The 22,771-nt window shown below is 55.2% G+C and overlaps 1 protein-coding gene across 2 annotated transcripts in view; it reads left to right on the top strand.

The window, feature by feature from the left end:
* FSTL4 (follistatin like 4) overlaps positions 1-22,771 on the top strand; it is a 382,985-nt gene that overhangs the window by 263,852 nt on the left and 96,362 nt on the right. For both annotated transcript variants that reach the window (XM_057307047.1, XM_026507974.4), the window contains exons 5-6: positions 2,695-2,888; positions 6,366-6,489. In XM_057307047.1, the coding sequence (XP_057163030.1) occupies positions 2,695-2,888; positions 6,366-6,489 (318 nt within the window). The remainder of the gene's footprint in view (positions 1-2,694; positions 2,889-6,365; positions 6,490-22,771) is intronic.

Below are 22,771 nucleotides of genomic sequence, written 5' to 3'. Positions count from 1 at the left end.
GGAGCCCCCTGATTCATCTCTGGCCCCACATACTCCAGGCACAGTGAGGGTCCTCAATAAGGATAGAAGGACGAAGGAAGTGCCTGGCATCCCGCCTCAGCCCCACATTCCCCTCCAGCCCAGCTTTCTCCAGACACTGTGTGGCTTGCTTCCTGCTGCGTGGTGTTCCTTCCCTGTCCTTCATCCTTCAGGGCTCATGCTGGACAGCCCTCCCCGAGGGAGGCTGCCTTCACCCCAGCTGCATGAGCTCCCCCTCTGCAGGCATCTCTGACAGCCGGGACTGGAAGCTCCGTGTGTCCCAGCATGCCACCAGCATCTGGCACAGACTTTGAAAGTAAATGCTGGCAAAGGGTGAGAACAGCATGGCCAGCGTGGGCCCTGGCGGGGGGCAAAGCCAGGGGCCCAGGGAGTGGACCCTTCCCCACCCCTTTCTTCCATGTTGACTTCTGGACATGTGCCTACCTTCCTAACCGGGAGGCGTGGGCTGGGTGGTGCCAGGGGGGAGAAGCCAGAAGCCTCTGAACCCACAGCAAACTGTAGGGGTGTAGGAGGAGGAGCAGAGCTGGAGAGTTGGATACAGTCTCCCCGACGGGACCCACCTCAATGCTTTCCCTGGGCTGCCAGTGTGGGAGCCCTGCCTGGGCAGCAGGCAGCTCACAGCAGAGCCATGCCCCCCCCCCCCCGCCCCACAGTCTGTGGGAAAGGGGATGCCTCTGCCCGTCCTACCTAGCTCGGCCTGACCCTCAGGGAGCCCAGCTCAGCATGGTCCCCATAGGTCCTCCCACTGGTCCTCCCTCACCATCCACACCGCTCCTGCTCCGTGTCCTGACTTCTACTCCATAGGCCAGGACTGCATTTCAGGCTGCTGGGGGCTGGGGGAGAAAGGTTGGGACAAAACTATTCTTCTCCTTGCCCCAAACTGACTTTTATCTGGGCCCAGGAAGAAGAAGAAGCCAGCCAGCCACCTCCTCTGCCCCTGGGCAGGAGTGGGTTTGTAGTGGGACAAGGTCAGTGTTTTCAACACTGTGCACCTCTGTGGACTTGAGAACTGGGTTTGCCCATCAGGGGCCCGAAGAGCTCCCAGGAATGGGTATCCTCCCAGGCCAAAGAGGGATACTAGCCAGGTTAGGGGGATGGGAGAGCCATTCTTATCAGAGCATGGAGACTCCCAGAGAGCAAATAAATTTGATTATATTGAACACAACAATTGATTTTTTTCTAAATAAACATGCAGGAGAAAATGGTAACAGGCATCTGTTTGTGACGAGAATCAATTGACCCCAAATTAGAAGAAAATCTAGAAACACAAACAAGCACAAGAAAAAGTGGTTGGGCCGTCCAGGCTTGTCTAGGGAGGGAGAGAGGGAAGGAGACAGACAGACAGACAGACTCCACCATCAGCCTTTCCCTACCAAGCAGCTTCCCTGTTTGTTGTGCCTCAGCCAATGTGGTTTCAGTCATGAGTTGGGAGAGCGTACGGGCCCTGACCCGGTGCTGAGCCAGTGCTGAGCCATGGTGCCGAGCCACGTGCGTGTCTTATGTAACCCTCCCGAGAGCCCCACGTGGAGGGCGCTGTTGTCCCCACCTCGCAGACGAAATCACCGAGGCACCGGAATGTGTCCAAGGTACACATTCAGTCCGCAGCAAAGCCGGGACTCAAACCCAGTGGACTCCTGGGCCGGTGCTCTCCAGTACTGCTTTATCTTGACTCCCAACCCTGAGATATTACCTGGTGCCCTCCACTGGCCTTGGAATGAAGGGGAAGGGCCCCAGACCCACCAGTGCCCTCCCCGCAGAGCAGCCAGCGGCACACTGGCCTTCAGTGGGGTGGGCCGTGGAGAGCACACGCCCACGGCCCGGGACTTAGCAAAGCCAAGTGCCAAAAGGCTCCCTCCCCCGGGAAGGTAGGGAAGTGGGCCTGCTCTGCTAACAGCCCCACAGCCGCAGCCATGTGCGGAGTCCTGTATGGTGTTCACCCCAGTTGGCCTGTCACCAGCAAGATAGCTACATCGTGTCACAGTGTATCATGGGCCTCATTTGCCAAAAACACTGTGTGGTTCCACTGCCGTTCGGCAAGCACACCTGAGATAAAAGACCAAGGAGTCACAGGCTGTGAGCTCTGGTTTTCATTTCTTAAAGCTTCCTTTTGTTTCTTGGTCGTAGACTTGTGTACACATGTTTGTTTTGAAGTAATCCAGCTCTGGGAATGTACCTAATTGACTTAAGCAGGGCTTATTAGTCCTGTTAACTCAAATTCCCTCATCTATGAGGCCAAGTATTCAAAAGCAGCCTTTAAGGTGGGATTAAGGCAAAGACGAGCTATTACAGAATGGAATTGGGACCAGCTTTCCTAAAGCCGCTGCGGGCCGCCGCTCTGAATTCCCCCAGACCAGCCTCCCCACTGCGTCCGGCAATTGCCTGCATCTGGCGTATAGTAAGTAGGTGCTCAGTAAATACATGCGGGACGAGCAAACTGGCTCCTTCCAGCACCTGTGTCCTGTGAAGCATGGATTCAGTGCTCAGTAAATATCGATGGACGGATTGGCAGGCAGACGGACACACCGGCCCCATCTCCTGCAGTGCGCCCGCATGGCCCACAGTAAATGCCCGAGAACTCTACACGGGCGGGATGGATAAGCCTCTCTCCACACCAGCGGAGGGGCCTCGCTGCAGTAACCTCATCGTCTCTTCCAGATGACCCATGCACCATGGCCGACTATGCCCGCCTGAAGAATGTCCTTCTGGCGCTCCAGACCCGCCGGCGGCCACTCCCAGATGGGGACAGCAGACAAGACCCTGCCTCCCAGAAGCGCCTCCTGGTGGAATCTCTGTTTATGGACTTGGATGCAGATGGGGACGGCCACCTCAGCAGCCCTGAACTGGCGCAGGTGGGTACAGCATTCGCTGGAAACCGAATTATGGAGGTTTTCCATTCAGTGTGTAGATGAGGAGAACCGGGGAGATCCATGTGAGCTGAGTCATTTGTAACTGTCTCTGTAATGGGACGTTAACGAGGCCTCTCTCCTGCAGAAGCAGCCCTTCCCCTGGGAGTCAGAGAGCTTGTGTTCAGCGCCTCTGAGAATATCTTAGAAACAAACCCATGTCGGTGTCTTCTTCCCACCAGCCACCTTCAGCCAATATTGACAAACAAGCTCTGAAGCTCTCTCAGCTAGCTGCAAAAGACGCACTTCCGAGGGGCTAGTCTCTGATGTTTTCATTAGGAAATAAATCTCCTCTTCCTTGAATTCTCTGCCTTCCTTAGCAGGAATGGCGAAAAGAAGTAGGGGCTGGGGGCTGTCACCTGCACATCCCTGAGTCCTCTCCGCTAGGATCTTGCCATTCTTTAAGGTCCAGATATCCACAGCCCAGCGCCAGCCTGCTTGCTCGCAGGAAGCTCTGCCTTCCCTCCCCCCTCAAGCTGTGCTCCTCTCTTTGAGCGGACACTTGGGAGGGGACCCTTTGGTTTGCCTCCCTCCCCAAGCACAGCACACGCGCCCCTGTCTCCAGCTCGGTGGTGGTGCTGGGGCAGTGACCGTCTGCAGCAGAAAGTGAACAAGGAGGAAGCCGGGGCCCTAGCCCCCACCAGCTGCAGGGAGGGCCTCTTGGATGCCAGCAGACAGGCAGGCCGGGTAGACCAGAAAGACCTGCATTCCTGCTCCCACTCTGCTGGTCTCCCTCTAAGGGCCTGGAGCCACACCAGCAGGTGCCGGGATATGCAAGGAGGGTGAGGCCAGCTTCCCCAGGTAGGCTGGTGGGGTGGGGTCAGCTCTCCTGAGAGCCCACAGAGTGCCCACCCAAAGGACAGATACTATGGTGAGTTCCCACCTTTGATGCCACTTTAAAGACATCCTTCCCATTGCACAGTGACCTTAGCAAAGCTGTGGTCAGCTCAGTAGGAAGGACTAGCATTTACCAAGCACCCTCTGTGTGCGCGGCACGAAGCGAGGCCCTTTACTTATGACACAGGAAATAGAAGAGTCCCTTACTGTGTAGTGTCGTCACTAAGAACTCAGACTTTCTGGTCAAGCTTCCTGAGTTCAAGCCCCGCCTCTGGTATTTACTAGCTAGTGGGTGTTGGGAGACAACCTCAGCGCGCTGCATCTCCATTTCTTGTCTGGGACCATCACAGGGTCAGCGGGCGGGTTAAAGAAGCTAAGGCACGTGGGTATTCTGCAGGGTGCCTGGGACATGGCACACTCCCAGTAGGTCGGAAGGATGGGGGTCAATGCCACCGTCATTATCTTAGTTATTATTTCCCCCTTAAACCTTTCAGCCGTCCTCTGCCGTAGGAGCTACTACTGTTATCCCCACTTCACGGATACTTCTAGATGAAGCAAGCAACTCTCGGAGTTGTGTGCACTGCCAAGAACACAGTAGCGCTCAGACGAAACGTGGGCGTGCTGCTCCACGGCACCTGCTCTCCTCGCCACACGGGGGTCTCCCTGGGGAGAAAGGTGCCCACCAGAAGGCTCCACCCTGTCCTCCCAATGTCTGTGAGGCCAGGAGGTGCCCACAAGACCTGAGTACAGAGCGGCCACCTGGAGGGTTGGCCACACAGGGTCCCCCTCTCAAGGCCCTCTGCTCCAGCCAGCCCAGAGCCTGCTTGCAGAGTGTGCGCTGCGAACCGCAGATCCTCGGGCATTTGCAGACTCTGCTCTACTCATCCACACGCGGGCAACGCGTGCCAGTCCCTCCAGAGCCTGCCTCTCGGGGACCTGCTGCCCACAGCCTCCCAGGCACATGCCATCCCAGCCCTGGCTGGGCCATCTGTGGGTGGCTGACCCTGCTCCTTGGGGTCTTGGCCATCATGCCAACACATCCAGGCATACTTGGCTCCCAGCTATGGCTAAGACACCAAGGAGCAGGGCCACCCACAGATGACCTGCGCCACTCTGGGAAAAGCCCAGGTCCCGTCAGTTACAGTTACCTGAAAGAAGAACCACGTGGAAGGTCCCCGCACTAGAGGCTATGCAGGGAGCACCGAGAACAGGCGGCTCTGGCTTGTCTTAGACAGACGCACCTGTGGGCTCTTGCTACCCCAGCCCTGCAGGGCTCCCAGGCGGCTGACAGGTAGACAGACCCTGCGTGGACATGTTGCTCTAACCTGGTGGAGACGTGCCCAGAGGCACCTGAAGCCATTAACAAGCATGGTAATTGGGCTATGACTTCCTCTTTAAAATTTAATGTATTTAAAGTCCATTTCATAAACCTGCCATGCGGAGCCCAGCTAAAGGGGGCCTTTCCCTGACTAAATCAAAGGCATCAGGGAAAAATTTGTCGGTCCTATGAAAAGTTAATCAATTTCCAATGCAAAAATAGACAAGGGGAAATTTCCATCTTTGGAAGATTGATTTCCAGCGTTATGGTTGATCTCCCTTTTATTGAACACTTACTTGCTGGGTGAAGGGTCATTTTTTTTAACGTTATCACATTAAATTGGCTTTAATATAACAGGCCAAAGCTAAGACTGTTAAGTAAAGAGAAGATGTCTCTGTCCTCCCCCCCCCAAATAAAATGAAATCATTTCCTTTCTTCTGACATTTCATTCTGAGCATTTTCCTTGCAAGACTTTAGTCTCAGACACCCCAGCCTCTTCAGCTGAGCGAGGGTGCCTGGAATTTCCACACTGAGTCCCCTTTGGCATGTGGCTGGTCGTGCTGGGAAGGCCACATCCAGAGAAAAGTTCACAAGGGTTCATCCATAGCACCAGGCCAGGATCCCATGGGCAGACGTTTGTGCCCCTGGCAGAACAGGGCAGGCAGAGGCAGGGAGCTCAGGCCAAGTCAGTAGAAAGGCAGCTGCCCCTCTCTTGGGGGGAGGGGTGCTGTGGCTCAGAGGTGCTGCGGCTGGCTGGAGGGCTGGGCAGGCATGAACTGACGCAGCAGTGACCTTCCTGCCCCACACAGCTGGGAGCCATGGGACCTCGGTTCCCACACTGAGCTCAGCCGCTGTTTCTTTGCTGAGTTTGTGTGATCAGGCTCCTTCCCTTCTCTGTTTCCCCATCTGTGGCATGAAGGGGTAGACCAGGATCTTCAAGGATCGTGCCCAACTGAGACTGCCTGGAGTCTGTCCACCCAGATGGGGAGAAAACTCACCTAAACGCTCATCCCGACTCTGCCCCAACCCCTGTGTGACCTTGGGAAAGTCCCTGCCCTCTCTGAGCCTCATCTCTAGAATGAGAGGGTCAGGCAAGAGAAAACCAGAGAGCTTGGGGTGCTCCCCATGGCCTCCAGAGCTACCACAGGAGTCCTTGCCCCTCCCTCAGGGGGCAACTGCGGCCCCTCTTGGCCTGAGCCATCTTCCAGCCAGGCCCATGGCCCTGCCCTTACTCCCCACTCTGACCTCATCGCTTTCCTCACCCACAGCACGTGCTGCAGGAGCAGGACCTGGAGGACGACTTCCTGGGGTGCTCGCCCAGTGACCTCCTCCGATTTGATGACTATAACAGTGACGGCTCCCTGACCCTCCATGAGTTCTACACAGCCTTCCGTAAGTCAGCGCGAGGACGGGCTCTGCCTGGAGACTGTCCTGGGTTGTCGCCGGCATTGGTTTCTTTTATACATGAAAGCAGTTGAATTTGTTTTCCAACAAGCCTAGCTTTAAGAACAAGGTAAAGGAGCCTGGGTGGGAAGAGGGAACACTTGCTTCTGCTCTTCTTGGAGAAAGGCTCTTCTCGGTGTTGTTGGAGGAACCCAGACTGTGATGTAAGTGTGTCCAGGGAAGGGGGGGGCACTGCCACACACCTGGGGAGGGGGGCCATCTATGACTGCACCTGGAGGGAATGGCTTTTAGGGTTTTTCCAGGCTGCCGCCTGGCCACACTGAAGGCAAATCGTGCAGGAGGGTCCTGGAGGCTTGGCCAGGCAGGAGTAGGGGGCTTCAGCAGACACCTCATGTAGTTCAGCAGTGAGGAGAGGGGAGGGCACTGCCAGGCCTGAACTTGAAATGAGAGGGGACACTCTTGGTCCCAAAGAGAGGAACCCCTTTATGTCAGAGAACATTCAGCCTCTGCTTAAAGCAGCTGCTATGTGCATCCTGGATGAGGCACCATCGGACGTCCCCTGCAAGCTCCCTGCTCCTCACAGCAACCCCTGGGATTTGGGGAGTAAGTGTGAAAGCCCCAGGGTGCAGCAAGGACTCCGAACCACAGCTCCTGACATCCTCTCCCCCAGCCCCAACCTCTACCTGGAGTTGTGCTTTCCAGAAAAGTATTCCCACTCCGCGTCGACACCCCTTCGGTGCCGTTCTTGCAAACATTCGCCAGGCTCAGGAAGGAGGCCTTGTGATTCGCTGGCAGGAAGGGCTCTTGTGGCAGATAGCGGAGGTAACTCCCGTGACATGAGAGGAGGGAGCATGACTGTCCCCTGTGGGAAGTGTCTGTGAGCTTGACACACGGGGGTGCCTTTCCAGTTCACAGCATCCCTGTGGCTGAAGCTCAAAGTCTAACCCCAATTACAGGGCTCTGCTTGATACACTGTGATGAGCTGTGGTTCCCCGTCATCCTCCTCCCTGCCCGCTCCTGACACTCATATCGATGTATACTAGTTCATAATAAGGTGTGAATGACTGGCAGCTTCACCTGCTGTGGGAGGAGTTTGCTTTGTGGATAGAGTAATTTATGCCTTGAAATAAATCTCGAAATTTTAGAATATGTGGCAGTACCAGCAGCTCCCTAGACCCAGCTCACGAGAGCCAATTATTAGATTTTCAGGAATTTTGCAGTTAAACAATTAATATCTTTAAACCAGCCATGGTGGGAGTATTTACACCACGGAAATTTATACCACACAAATGCTACAAAAGTGGGGGGAATTTTTTCTCTCTGGGGAGCCAGTTGTTAGGCACTGACGTGTCATCACTGGACAAGACCCTCCCTCCTGTCCTCAGAGCTCCCCCCTGCAATATTCTCTCCACCTTCCCTAGAGACCCCCTGATGATTCTAATCCCATAGAACAGGAACCAGGAAAAAGAAGAGGTCAGGGCAGATGACAAGGAGAGCAGCCGTCCGTGTCAGGAAAGCAGCAACCAGTGTCCTGGGGACAGCTGTGAGGCATTCCCAGCGATGCTTTTTGGGCTCTGGCCCATCTGCTAGGAAGGAAGAGGTCAGCGCATTTTCAGAGCCAGGGGCCAAGGCTGGACTTTGAGGAGGCTGCCCCAGGCATCAGTGCTTAGATGTCCCGTGATGACATCTCTAAGCAGAGCAGGCCCTGCTCAGCTCCATCCTGGTTCCCGGCACCCCAGAAGCCTCTGCTCCATGAGCTCTGTTTCTGAGAACCAGTCAGGACCAAACAGCAAACTATTGGCTTTACTCTGGAGGAAATGCAAGTGTCCTGGTTGCCCGGGATGAAAGGAAGGCTTCCCTAGGCCCCTGATGAGGGTCGTTAGAGACATGAGCTACCTGTGGAGAAGGAGGGAGTCACTGCCTCACCTCTGCAGAGCCATGCGGTGTCTCTTGCCTTCATTCCTGGATGATTATTTGAAAAGCTTTATAATCATCATTTTTTAAAGCAAATTAGATTCTGCTGTCGCCTTGGACTTGTTTTGAACCAGGCAGCCAAACCATTCATCACAGCCCAACCCAAAAAAATAGATATGAAATAAAATGTAAACTCACAGCCATTAAGGAAGCCACAAAATGAATTAACCCAGCCATAAAGGCCTGACACGCGGCCACGCGGAGCATGTGGCGTCAATGGTTCTTCAAAGTCATAGGAACCCTGCACTGAGTCCCCATAGCTCTGGGGATGGATTCACGGTTCAGTGGATGTTAAGTAGGTAATTGAAATGAGACATATAGGTACAAGTTATTACCCAGACATCAATGGACATTAAAGAAACCTCACTAAAACTCAGAAAGCAATATCTCACACATTTCGGCAACAACATTTTGGATTTAATTTTAAAACCTGGAGCTGATGGGCTGGCAAAGGTGAAGACTTTGAAATTGTATTTGCTTTTTTGCCAGTGTCCCTGGGTACCAGGCAGGACAGGCTCTATGGGGTGACTCCTGGCAAGACTCGGTCACTGTATTGAAGGATGGGTTTGGAGAACTTTTCCCTGCAAAGCAGGTTGTATTAAGTTTTGGGGGGTCAGGGAAGGAGGTGTCCTAAATCATGTCTTCTCAGGTAGCTGGCTTAGCTCAGGCAGGGCCGGTGTTTGCCGTCGTCTGCAGCTGGCTGAGGGCATTGCCAGGGACCCCGAGCTGGTGGCTGCCATGCTCGGTTGAGCTGGTTCATGGTGGGGCCGTGCCCTCCTCCTGTCTCTGTGGAACAGGTGACTCCTCCCCAGGGAGGGGTGCAGAGGACAGGTCCCTCAGCCATGGGAGTCGGTTCTGTCTGTCTGTCCGACGGAGCTAAGTCTCCCGATCACCCATCTCTGTGCCCTGACAGGAGCAACACAGAAGGGGGGGCCTTCATCTGTCACCTAAACATTCTCTTCAAATGGCTTTCGGCATTCCAGACCACGGGCTGACCTCAGAACTAAGGGCACATGCCCTCCACTCTCCCCACGCCCTGCGCACACAGGACACCACTCTTTGCTGGGAGGCAGAGGCCCAGGCTCCAGGGTCCTTGGCGAGCAAGATGTGCACCGGCCCGATCCATTCATCACAATAAACTAATCTAAAAGTTGCTCGTTTAAAAAGCTTTTCAATAATGCATGTTGTTGCACTTTTCTGAATGTTCGGGTTGGGATCGTGGGGAAAACATGTTTCTTGAAAGAGGATTTTTCTCTCCCTTTAAATTCATTACAAGTTTCTTCTGCTTTTTAAGAAAGATACTTGTCCTTTTAATTAATCCTGTGAGAGCGATGTGTTGGATGGGAAGGAAAGGTTTGAGCAGCGCGCTGTGCGGGATGAAGGGCTTCGTGCGTTCATGTGCTGGGACCACAGATGCACCGTGTCCGCGGGGAGAGTCTGTGGCCGGAGGGCCTCGGGGAGCAGCCTGTGCAGGACCGGGAACAGGAGCGGGACACCGTCCCTCCGCTCCAGGCCGATGGGAAGGAAGCAGTGGTTTTGTCTGATGCTGGCAATACCTCTGTATCCAGGGCAACTCTGTGAAATGGATGAAGCGGTCAGCTGGCGAATTTATAGCTGTTTTTCTGCCATCGCTGCTGCAAAAGGGAAGGAAGGTACGCCTCACCTTCCGTGTCCTTATCCCCTGGGGTGAGGAATGCCCGCCACAGGCCAGACACCACGCCAGACCCGCTGTCTCAGGCGGTCCTCAGGGCACCCTGTGCTGAGCGCAGCGGCAAACCTAAACAACACGCAATCTATCCGGCTCCTTAGTCCTGTGAGGTGAGTTCAGACTCGGTTCAGATGGTGAGGATGCTGCTTTAGCCTCCGTTTGGTTTCTGAGTGTTCAGGAAGGAGTAGGAAACTTCAGAGAGCATGGAGTCTATCAAAGAATTGATCTCTTTGATTCTTGAGTTTGGAGAGCAAGTGATCCCTGTGCTTGGGTCTCGGTGCTGGTGGAGGCCAAGACCTTTGCTGGCATGACACCCTTAACCCCAAAGGGAGAGAATGCTTGCCTCACAGAGGACTTGCAAATCACGTGTCCAAAAATCTGATTCACTGCCCTTGGGCCCTCATTTACTCAGGGGTATAAAACAGTAAAATGAGAGCAGCCAAAGGAGGAATTGGAAATCAGAAGGCAGGAGGTGCTGGAAGTCTCACCACCGCTCCCAAGAACAGAGGTGAAGGTGCTTTCTCCTCACCTCAGGCATAGACAGAGGGCCTCCAAAGAGGCTTCCATGGGTCCTTGCTATGTGCCCCCGAAGCCAAAGTCAGGGTACCATCTGAATCATTTTGCTTGTTAATAGGACTTGAGTTAATAGTGGTCTCTTAGTATCAAGTCCTATAAAACGATACCTAACATTAATCATGTGTCAGCACTGAGTATTATGACCCAATTTTACGGATAAAGAAATAGGAATTCACGGCACTTAAGTAGCTAACGCATAGTCACACAGCCACCAGGTAGCAGAACCATTATTGAACCCAAATGCCTAATTCCAGAAACTTCTCATGCATTTAAACGTACTTTACAATTCATCAGTACTCTCCAGTAAGGAGAATTTCACTGTCCCCACAGTGGGTTTCCCTAAATTTCAAGTCCCAGCTCAATGGTCTCCTCCTCTAGGAAGTCTTCCTTGATTTCTCTTCCTTCTGCAGAGCCCCACATATCTTCCTGTGTGCGCTCACATCCCTGAGTTCACCTCTACACAATAACCAGGCTGTGGCCTGCTGGTTAAGTATCATCCTGGTGCAAATCCTCGTTCTGCCACTTACTAGCTATGTGACCTTGGACAGTTCTTTACCAGAGCTAAAGCTGAGCTTCAAGTTCCTCATCTGTGAAATGGCATAATAACCACCACAGAGGCATGCTCGGGATTAAATGAGATAATACACGTAAGGCCGTTAGAATGATACCTTGCATTTGGTAAGTGCTAAGTAATCGTGAACCAGGTAGGTCAGTGACAGACTCGAAGAATTTTGCATGTGTTCCCACAGCCCCCAGCTCCCAGCCCCGTCAGCCTGTGCCCTCTCATTGTTATCCTGCCCTAAATGAGTGTGTAGGCCCCATGATGCCAGAGGCTGGCTGCTTACCATGTGCTCATGCCTAGAATGGGGTCTGGCACCCAGGAAACCCTTGGCATGTGTTCGTTCAGTGAGGGGAGAAAGTATAAGGAGAAATACGTGTGGCAAACAGAGGAGTCCAAACACAATGAGACTGTTTCCAAAGGTCCCAGAGGGTCTTTGCACATCTCCAGCAGGGAGCAGAGGAAGTGCCTTGTGGGGTGCCACAGCCAGGACCCCTGGTGCGGGAGCACCAGCCATGTTGGCCCAGGCCAGTGAGGGCACCTCGGTGGCTTCCCTAGCAGCCCAGACATCCCTGATCACCTGGGTGAGTGACCGGGGTGTGATGTGAGCCCCGATGCCCACATGGGCCTAATGCTTCCTTAAGGAAGACAAGAGCTGCTTGCCGTGTCAAGTTCGCATTCTGCTCCCAGGGCCACTAATCGGCCATCAGCCCTCCTCAGGATAAGCGTTCTGTTAGGCTATTAGGCTACCAGCACGCTGCTTAATTACCTCTACCTCTGACAAGTGTGTGTGGAGGTGAGGGCTCCCGCTCACTGCCGCTCTGCAGCCCCGCAGCGGCCCACGGCCACGTCCCCAACCCCCACCCATGTTGAACCCTGGCTAGAGAGGACCTGGCGCAGGGCCTCTGGCTCCTGCCGTCCCACCAAGACGGTGGCTTTGCCATCTCTGTGCAAATCCATGCCCTTTGGGAAGTAATTCATTAGCCTGAAATGGGGGGTTGTACTTCCTCCGAGTGTAGCTCCGGGAAGCTGAAACACACCCACCCAGCACAGCCCCTGCTGGGCCCCCGGGGCCACCTCCCTCCCACCTGAGGCCACCTCCCAGTGGCAAAGGTGACCCCCCCCCCAGAGGAACACACAGCATGCCCTGAAACCTGGAGAGCCTGGCCCCTCGAGAATCACCCCCCGCCCCCCCCCCGCACCCGAAGCTGGGCCCTGGCAGCATAGAAGGACAGGCCTCATGAGCACATCCACTGAGCACAGGGACCCCGGCTCTCTGACTCAGGTCAGTGCCAGAAACATCAAAGTCAGCAGTACTGGGACTGGCGTGTTTGCCCTGAAGCTGGTGTGGGCCGGGCTCCAGGAAAGGACGGTGGGCGTGCAGGCCTCCTCTCTCCACTCAGGCCCAGGCAGAGGACGCTGTCCATTTAAAGAGCAGGCCAGCTGACCAGAACATTCCAGAGGCGCCTGGCCAGGGCAGGAAGACCATGCATGAGGAGAGGTTCTGAAACAGACACTGAGAACAGTAGGAGGGGGAAAACATTAGTCAGGAAACAGGTACCACCGACACTCTGGCAGGCGACGGAGCTGTGAGCCCGACCTGCCGGCAGGCCCTGCCTGCGGGGAGCTTGCACGATGGCAGACAGACAAGCAGATAAACAAAGTCGGAGCTGGGACAGAGAATAACTGGGTGCAGGGCTGGCAGGGAGGATCTGCTTTCCACCGCGAGAGGTCAGGAAGGGACTTTGGAGCTGAGGCCTGAAGACCAAGCTGGAGATAACCAGGCAGAGGGTGAGGAGAGAGGCAAAGGTGAGACAGGTGGGCACAGTGTGCAGTCCTGAAGGGGCACAGGGCCGGCGGTACCTGAGGAGGCTGCCAGAAGGGGAACGGCTTCCGGGGCAGGGCTGGGGCAGGAGCAAGCCCACCTTGCTTGGATCCCCGCAGGCCTCTCCCAGCCCGCGCCGAGCCTTTCGGGAGTCTGCAGGTGTGCCAGCCCAGACAAGTTCCCAGGAAGGGCCCAGGGGTCAGCTGGAGGGCTGCAGTTACCCTTGGAAGCCCCTGTCCCCGCTGGAACCTTCCAGGCTCCACGGATGATGGTCAGGACAGAACAGCAAGCAGGGTCACTGTGTAAGGAGCCTCCCCAGTGCATGACCTCTGTCCTTCCAGGCCCCTTTTCTCTGCAGAGGGCACAAAGGCAGCTGAGGGCGTGCTCACTGTCCCTTCACTCCAGCGGGGCCGGAAAAGCCACTGGCGACCCCTGAGCTGGGGGTGATGTTCAGTGAGCACCTGCGCACTGGGGAGCAGGGCTGCTGGAATGGGGACCCCCTGTATATACCAGGGCTCCAGGCTGGGGCCATCCCGCCCCCCATCATGCTGTCAGAGGGTCGGTTCTGAGCCAGCTCTGCTGTGTGCGGCCGCTTCTGCCTCTCGCCTGTCTCCATCCTCCGCGGTTTGCTCCTACCAGCTGTACTCTCGGCCTGCAGTTTCCAGCGCTGTCTGGAGCTGAGTCTTCAAGCACTCTCCATTTTTAAAGATCCCAGCTGGAAGCTGTCAATGGCCTCAGTGCAGAGCAATTGAATAGTAGAAAATGAACTAATTACAGGTTGTTATTGAAAATCTATTATATACAAATTGCAAAGAAAACTCATTAAAATATGATGCTTTGGTGATTTTTTTATAAAACCCTCCTCTTGGAGGGAGAGGCAGGAGCCGGATGGCTTGAAACCTTGTTCCTCAGTGTCCCGGGGTTAGAATTCCCAGCAGGTCTGAAGATCAGGCTCTGGTCTCCTGTCCCAGAGCCCCGCCTGACGTTATGCGCTACAGAGAAACTTGAGATTTTGCACGGTATAGAGGGCTCTCTGAATGTTAGTAAATACTCAGAAATGGCTGCAGAGGAAACAAAGAATTTCATTACAAAGATATAAAACGAGAACAATTTAAATGTCAGCTTCTTACCAGGATAGCACCACATTGTCCTCGTAAATCTCCGTGTTTCTGCAAAGCTTTTGTGAGGACTTCAAAGGACTTCAACATGCAATTAAGCACTGAAGGTCACATTACCGATTTCCTAGCTCACTCCCTGGCATTGGAGGGCTGAGAAGCATTGGGATGTGAATGGCCAAGCCACTCAGAGCTCAAAGGGGCCCGTCGGATGCAGGGCCCGGCTCAAGGCAAGAGCCCAGAGAGCAAGCTGAGCGCAACGCAGGGGTGCACCCCAGCCTGCTGCCTCCTGGGCCTGCCAGTCACACTCGAGTCTCCTTGTGGGGGTAGCCTGGGTGGCAGGTGTAAGTTCTCGAGCACTAGGGAACCCTCTGTTCTGAGGTGTGGAGAAGGCCCACCAGTGTGTTTCTGAGAGGAGAGCCCTCACCAAGGCTGTGTGCATGGAGCACAGATCCCATGTCCTCTGCCTCTGTCTTCTCTTCCCTCCAGCCACCGGTTTTCAGGCTCTGTGATGGTGCCTGCAAGACCCTTTCACCACCACCACGCAGGCCCGGCTTGTGGGCTGTGCTGGGGAGCAGAGAGCTGCAAGAGGGCTCCACTCACATGGGCGTAGTGACTGAGCAAGCGAGCAGCCTATGGGCCACTCGGGGGCCTGGGAGTACTCACAAGCCCCAGCACCATGGTGACTCTGGAAGACATAGCTGGAGAGCTAGGCCCTGGGGACGGGCAGGACCACAGAGACAGGGAGAGGTGTCTTCTCCTGGGAGAGGAGGGAGGGTCAGCGGATACTCAGGCTGCTGCTCCCTGCCTGAGGCAGGCCCTCGGCTGACAGATGAGCGGCTGGTTGGAGAACTCAGGCCACAGCCGCTGACCCATCCCAGGTGTTCGCTGCACCTGCAGCACCCCCTGGCTTGCTGGTCTTTACCTTATTGTGACTGTTACTCAACAAGCCTCCAGCCCCAGGGGCTGAGGGCAGGGAAGATGGTAGACGGTTGAAATAGGGGCAGAGGCCACAGGACCAAGAGTGGCCAAATGAAGATTGCAGCAGAAGGGTCAGGGCAGCCACCAACCGGGGAGGCAGAACAGAGGGAAGGAGAGGAAGGGCTGCCTCTGAGAGAGAATTAGGTGGTTGTCGCCTGGGGCATGTTGGTCCAGCTGGAGAGCAAAGCAGGAGCCAGAGAGAGAGAAGCCTGGAGCTTTCCAGAAGGTTCAGTCTGGTACGGAGTAGGTGCTTGATAAACATTCGTTCAAAGAATTTAGGACCGTGACGGCTTTTTTTACTGATAAACAAGAGAAAAGGGTTAGAGTGGTTGTAGCGGTTGAGAATGAAGAACAGCAAACCAGGGGTGGAAGTCATCCTACTCCCCACCCTGGTCAGCTCCACAGTGGCAGTGGGTTTGCGGGATGGCCGGGTTGGCAGAGTGCTGCCGTGTTATCTGCAGTCAGCCCCTCATCCTGGACAGTCCCCACCCGTGCTCCTTTCCACTCACTGCTCTCCTGATGGAACTTGTTTCTCCCCAAAAGCTAGCCTTCCCCCTGATAGTGCAAAGCCACCCTTCCATCCCCTTATGACACCGGCATCTGATGGACCCTCACCAGATGCATCCCAGAGGCTCCCAGGAGGGACACTGGAAGGAGGCCTGGGATTTAAATGCTCTTTGCAGTAAATTGGGAACGTGGGAGGTGTTGCCCACTGATGGAGAAGCACATGGTCCGATTCTGGGTAGGAGGCAAGCCTGCTGACAACACTCTTCTCGAAGCTCTGAGTTCCATTTTAGCTCCCCCAGGATTTGATAGGATGCTGGGGGCCGCGTATTTCGACCTCTGCTTAGGAAGGCGGCTGGCTTTGGGCCCTGGGGTCCGCGCTGGTACTGGGACAAGCAAAATACGTCGCTAGTTTGTTGAACATGGGCTGGACTCAGCAGAGGCCTGTGAAGGAAAATCAGTCTTGTTTCCGTCTGTGAAAGACTCTCCAGTGAATCCCGAGGCTTCTCCTGCCTGGGGGCTGAGGCCGAGGCTGAGCTGAGGACCACCCGCAGGGGTGGCTGCTGCACGCAGTGCCCACCGGCACTCTTTGCAACATGGGGCTACTGGGCGGCGGTTTCCCGTGTCGGGCTCCGGCCGGGTTTCCAGCCCCTCCGGCGCTGTCCCATCCCTGTCCCACTCCACACATGTGTGCAATCTGCCCGGGGAACGTGGGAAGGAGCCTGGTGTGTGAGCCGCCCCAGGCAGCCCGCAAGTGGAGCCCTTGGAGAGCCATTCCTCTCCAGATGGCACGGGCGTCTTGTCTTCAGACAGGTGCTCTGGGCGCAACAACTGTTTGTACACTTGTCGGGATTGCAAATCGCATCCAGGTGGGAGTGGAAATGGGGCCCAAAGGACTCTCTCCCCTACACAGGTGGCAGAAGGGGTGGTACAAGCTGGCGGGGGGCTCTTCTGAGCAGCTTCTCTGGGCTCTCTTGTCTTCCCGAAAGCTCTCAAGCCCTCCAGACAGAGCCACTCCTGAGCTGAGGGTTGGCCACATGCCAGAAGCTGTTCCAGGCACCTGGCAGGCCTCCCTCCTCATCCCCTGAGTCCCTATGGTAAGGAAACTGAGGCCCAGGGAGACCTAGTCCTGCGGACTCCAGGGCACTGGCTACATGTCCTGCTCTAACCAGGTCCCTTCGGAATCTCCATTTCTTCCCCTAGAGACCCAGTTCCAGAGAGATCGCCGAGATCTGTGACTGAGGGGTAGGGCACAGTGTGGGATCGGTGAGGCTGAGCCCTGTGTGACAGCCTTCACCTCGTGCAGCTGCAGAGGGCACGGCCCAGCACCTGCATCCTCTGTCTGGTTCCCACGTCCGAGCCCATGTGCCGCAGGTTCTCAGACACAGTCACCCGCGTCCCTTTCAGACAACTATAGAAAGAGTGTCTCAGGATCGGTGAGCTTCAGCTCTACCAGGAGACAGGGCCCCAAGGAGCCCCCTGTCACATGGAACAGGCATCCGCATGCTTCCTGAGAGATCAAGTCCCCATGATGGGCCATTTTCCTCTTAAACGCAAACCCCATCAAATATGCATCCCTTCTCAGCTGCCGCAAATCGATGCACTTCCAGAGACCCCTCTTCTCAGCCCCGACCCGCCCTTGGTTCCAGCTTCAGAAGTCCACCTCTGTGCAACAGAGCTGAGAAGTGTGCTGGCGCTGGGCAGTGGGTTCAAAGTCCGGGAGAGGACAGCTTGGAAACAGGAGTCACACGGTGCCTTTCATGTGTGTTCAGAGCACCCCTTGCTCAGGGAACCCTGCTGACACGCCGCTAAAAGCGGATGGCCCAGCAGGCACCGGCAGGAAGCTCCAGGCTGGGCACTGTCCAGGCACCAGCCACATCGGAGGGGGAAGCCCCCGGAAGGTGGGGGGGGGTCACCAACACTCAGCGTACAGGGCACAGGGCACAGTGGGGGATGGAGCAGTCCACAGTGGCCACGCATGTCCAGCTCAGACGAGACAAATGGGAGTGAGTTGAGAGCTGGCCCAAAAGAACCAGAGGTCAAACAAGGGCATCAAGAAAGTTCCTAAGTGAACCCGTGACACCTGGAGATGCTGAGGGGACAAGTGGAGTTGGTGGTGCTCAGAGTCTCTGTGGAGACAATGGTCATTATGCCTCCTGGGCCACAACCCTGCCCGGGGTGAACGGGGGAGATGTGGGCTGGCTCGAGCGTCCTGCCATGCTGTGACCGTGCCTACAGCTGTCCTCCCAGGGACCCTGGAGGACCAGGCGTGTGGGGCACGTACAGAATCAGTGGCCTGCAGAACAGTGGGCTTTGGAGCTAGTACTTCCTGATGGAGCTCAGGTGAAAGAAACAGAACACAGAAATGTTCCGCATCAGGGAGTTTGGCTGCCAGGGAGATTGGGGTTTGGAAAGAGAACAGCAGGGGTCCCACCTGAAAGGAGCCTTGAAGGCACCCAGTATGCCCAAATCTAGATGCAAAGTCTGCCCCGTAGACATTCTGGTTGTGCCCTACATGGTTCAGAGTTCTGTTCACATGTCCTGGGGCCTCAGCCTCGCAGCCCCGCCACGGCAGAGCACTTCCCTCCCCTGGCTGCCAGTCAAGGGTGGGCATACACATTCCCAGCCAGGAGGAGACGTGGGGGAGACCATCCGAGTGCTGGCGGTGTGGCCTTCAAGGCAGTGGCAGCTCGTGATGAACGGAGAAGTGGTTGTTGGCCGCACCTCACTGGAGGCGCAGGTCAGTGTGCATCTACTTTGGACGTGTTTCCTGCATTGTCTAAGTTAACAAAGAAGATGTAGGCTGAGCAGAGCTCCCAGTCCCCTGGAGTCAGCGCTCCCTCGTTCAGAGCCTGAGTTGGATTATTCATGCCCGGACTCCCAGCAGCCTCCCAGCCTCCCTACCTCCCCACCCACCAGCCACCTCCTGGTCAGAGTTCAAAAGCAGCCCTTGAGAAGGGGCAGCCGAGACAGAGGAAGGAGTGCTCACGGCAGCTGGGTGTGCTGCTGCTGAATGGCCCTGGGCAGCGGTGGTTTGGGAGAGGAGGAGGAACCAGGATTAAATGGATATGGGAGGAAGGAGGGGGGTCATCTAACGCATGAACCCTGCCCGAGCCTCCGCACTCACGTGCGTTTCCCTTTGAAGTCAGGGGAGGGCATTGATCTTGGTTGAGGTGAAGGGCACAGACCCAGAGCCAGCCCAGGATCTCTGGCCTCCAGAAGGCAGGCCCCGCCCCTCCGTGGGTGGCCCTGGCTGGGCAGCTGGACAGATGAAATATTCACAAGCCCAGAGCCTGGGCAGCTCAACTTTGGAAGGCCTGCATTGGATTAAACTGGCAGCACCAAGCCCGGCCCTTTGAAGAGCAGAGGCTTTGTAATGTCTGCAAACAGAATGTCTACCAGGACGCCTGGGGGCGGGAGGTGGCCTTCATCACAGGACAGCAGCGTGGTCCCTACAACAGCAGAGCCACAAGGGCCTTGGCCCAGGCCTCAGTCTGGCCACATGTCTGGGGGTGGCCTCCTGGACCCCCACCCCTGTTCCTCAAACTCAGACGCTGACGCTCAGGTGCATGGGCACGTCCGGGGGGGTGGCAGGAACCTTCCGGAGTGAACCGAGACACCCCAGCAGGTATCAGATATGTCAACACCAGAGCTTGGTTTACTGGAGGAAGCTTTCAGATGTGACAATAGTGGTGTTTGAAGTCACAAAAGCAACAGATTAGGAAGCTCTTAATAAATAGAAGTTAAAGCAAATGCCCCATATTGAAGCACCAGGTGAATATTTGCTCTCACGTAGCTATTCCTGCCTAGTGCCCGCTCCAGGCAAGTTCTGGGCTGGTCCCTGGGAGCACAGTGGTGACCATGACAGGCCTGGCCCTGTCACCTTGGCTGCAAGTTGCTTCCTGAGGCAACAATTCAGGCCTCACAAGAGGGAAGCCCCGCCATGACACATGGGCAGGTTACCTACCACGTGGTGCAGAGGCATCAAGGCTCAGAAGCAGAGCATTACGGGGCCCATGACATGTGGCAGAGCTTGCTTCCAGAGCCACAGAATTCATCCTGGGTAATCACAGCGTTCATAGCATCCTTACCACGTGCCATAGTAGTGTTCTAAGTGAGCTCATTAATCCTCACAACATTCAATGACGGATGAACTGTCATTAGCCCCTTTTTGCAAAAGAGGCTGGAAGGCACCAATCTCCCAAGTAACTTGCCTGCATCTCAGAGCTGGAGAGCTGCAGGCCAGGATGTGGACCCCAGGTGTCGGGCTCTAGAGCCCAAACGAAGCGGTAGTGCCATTCACATAACTCTAGCCACTTGTGGCCCCCAGCACCTGCTTCAGCAGGACCCGGGGGCACCCCAAATTAGGCCAAGGGGGTGGTTAGAGAAGGGGGTGTAACAAGAGAAGGGGACACTGCTGGTCCACCCCCACACACCCCACCGGTGCCCCAGCCTTCTGGCCCACAAAAGCCAGCCCATGAGAAGCACCCTCACTTGGAGAGTGTGTGAAGGACTGCAGTGGGGCTTCGGGGGCTCTAATCCCAGGGGGGTCAGGAGTGATCAGGCAAGTACTTTCTGAGGCTCCATGTATCCATCCAGGGCTTCTGTGGGTCTGAGTGGACAGGGATCTAGGGTCAGGCACATAAGAGTCACACATGGAAGGCTGGCAGCAGGAGGCTGTGGCAGGTGGCTCTGCTGTGACATTTGCTATTACTAATAACATTTACTGACCCTTTAATCAGTATCTAGTGACAATGGTCCTAATGAAAAGAATACCATTCATCCCCATTTTAGAGCTGGGAAAACTGAGGCACAGAGTCAGTCACCCAACTGGGAGCCAGTAGGCTGGGGATTCAAAACCAGGCACTCGGGCTACAGCCCCTCCCCCCCACCCAGTGCATCTCTGACAAAGTCACACGCAACTGACTCTAAGCCTTGACTTGAGGACAGATCTGAGCGCCCAACCTGGCTCCAGGTGCCCTGTGGCTCCCCTGCTCCATCTTTGTCCCTAATTTAATCACAAAAACAGAGTTTTCTTTCTTTGATCAGGGGACTGATTCCTCCTCTGTCTGGCAGAGATGTTATAAAAATCAATCCATTTTGCAAAATGCTTTTGAGATCTAGCATGTGGAATAGGACACATGAGTGCAAAACAGGTTTTTGGTGATGCTGTTTGGCATGAAAACTTGTACTCCTGTCTCTTGTGTAGAGCCTTTTTTTCAGAATGTTTTCCACCAAAGGGTGCAGTTCCTGATTCGGGAGGGCAGCCTGCCGTGGCCGAGATAGGCAGGCTCAGCCCACCCATGTGGCCTCAGGGGTGTCTCTACAGAACGTACAACTGAGCTTGCATGCTAACTCCACCACCCTCAGCCCCCAAGGCTGGTCTGCAGGTCACAAATGCTTAGCCCCGGAAGCAGAGCGCATTCACGCAGCAAAGACTCCCGGCAGACGCCGTGCTAGGCCGTGCAGATGCGGCAGGTTTCGAAATAGACAAAAATCCTCCCTCTCTGAAACTCGCGTTCCAGGGAAGAGACACAGATAAACCACAACAGGAACACTGATGAGAACATGAGAAGTGTTTGGAGAACAACAGCTAGAGGAAGACGAAGGGCAGGTAGGGGGCACACAGGAGTGCGGGGAAGGCTTCGCCGAGAAGGGGCCGGTGAGCCAGGTGTTGAGGGGGGTAGGGGCACTAGCCATGAGGTCACCTCGGGAAGACACATCCTGGACCCTCAGGTCAGAACACGCCTGGCAGCTGGGATGGCTTAGGAAGGAGGAGGTGAGGTCAGAGATCTGGGGGACCCTAGAAGCCAACATAAGGACTTGTTTTTACACTGCGTGAAACAGAAAGTCTTTTGGGGGGTTTCAAGTTGAGGAGTGATGTGATCTGACTTTATATTTTAAAAGAATCACTCTGGCTGCTGTTCTGAGAAAAGACTGTTGTGGGGCAAGGGGAGACACAAGCAGCCAAGTGAAGGAGCTGTTTCAATAGTCCAGGTAGACACACCGTGGCTAGGAGGGAGACACACCGTGGCTAGGAGGCAGATGCTGGGCAGGGCAGTGATGAGAAGTGGCCAGACTATAGGTGTATTTTGAAGGGCAGTGCCAAAGAGATTTGTTGGTAGGCTGGATATGTTATGAAAAAAGAGGGGGGGCTTGAAAAAAGAGGGGGGAGACAAGGGGATGAAGTAGGTTTAGGTGGGGAAGAGCAACAGTTCATGTGGGAGCATACCGAGTTCGGGGTGCCCATCAGACATTCAAGTGGCATTGTCGAATAGAGAGTTGGGCTGAGCTCAGGGGAGAGGTTCAGGCTGGAGATGGAAACAAGGAGTCCTCCGCATGTTGACGATGTTTGAGGCTGTGAGGTTGGATGAGGTCACTGAGCGGGTGAGGGTAGATGGAGATGAATACGCAAGATGAAGCCTGAAGAGTCTCCAGTGCGAAGAGGTCAGGAGACGAGGGGAGCTAGCAAAAGAGGAAGAAGAAGACACCAGAGGGATGGGAGGAAAACCAGGCAAGTGTGATGTCCCGGAAGGCAAGAGAAGAGTGAGTCAGGAAGTGGTGGGTTGTGCCGGATGCAGCTGAGAGGTCGGTTTCGATGCAGGCAAAGAAGAGCTCACTGGACAACAGGCATACCTTGGAGACCCTGGGGGCTTGGTTCCAGCGATCACAGGAAAGCGACGATCACAATGAAGAGAATTACAGGAAGTTTTTGGTTTTCCAGTCTGTATAAAAGCTATGTTCACACTACACGGGAGCCTTTTGAGTGTGCCATAACATTATGTCCAATGTTAGCAAGGTGAAGGTGAGTGAGATGTGGCCTCTGCCCTGGGGGTTCACTCTCCACTGGGAAATGAATGCATGTGCAAAGACCAGGCCAAAGGCTGTGAGATGTTTGCCAAAAGAATGCCATAGAAACTAAGAAGGGTGTAACGCCTCTCATCACAAGGATGCCAGAAGTCTTTGGAGAAGGAAGGCTGGGCTGTCCCAGGGAGACATGGGAAGAGGGAAAGACACGGCAGTCAGAG

This window comes from Ursus arctos, unplaced genomic scaffold, assembly GCF_023065955.2.
Source record: "Ursus arctos isolate Adak ecotype North America unplaced genomic scaffold, UrsArc2.0 scaffold_5, whole genome shotgun sequence".
Classification (NCBI taxonomy): Eukaryota; Metazoa; Chordata; class Mammalia; order Carnivora; family Ursidae; genus Ursus; species Ursus arctos.
The sequence above is the reverse complement of the archived record's forward strand: the minus strand, read 5'-3'. Positions and strand labels throughout refer to the sequence as shown.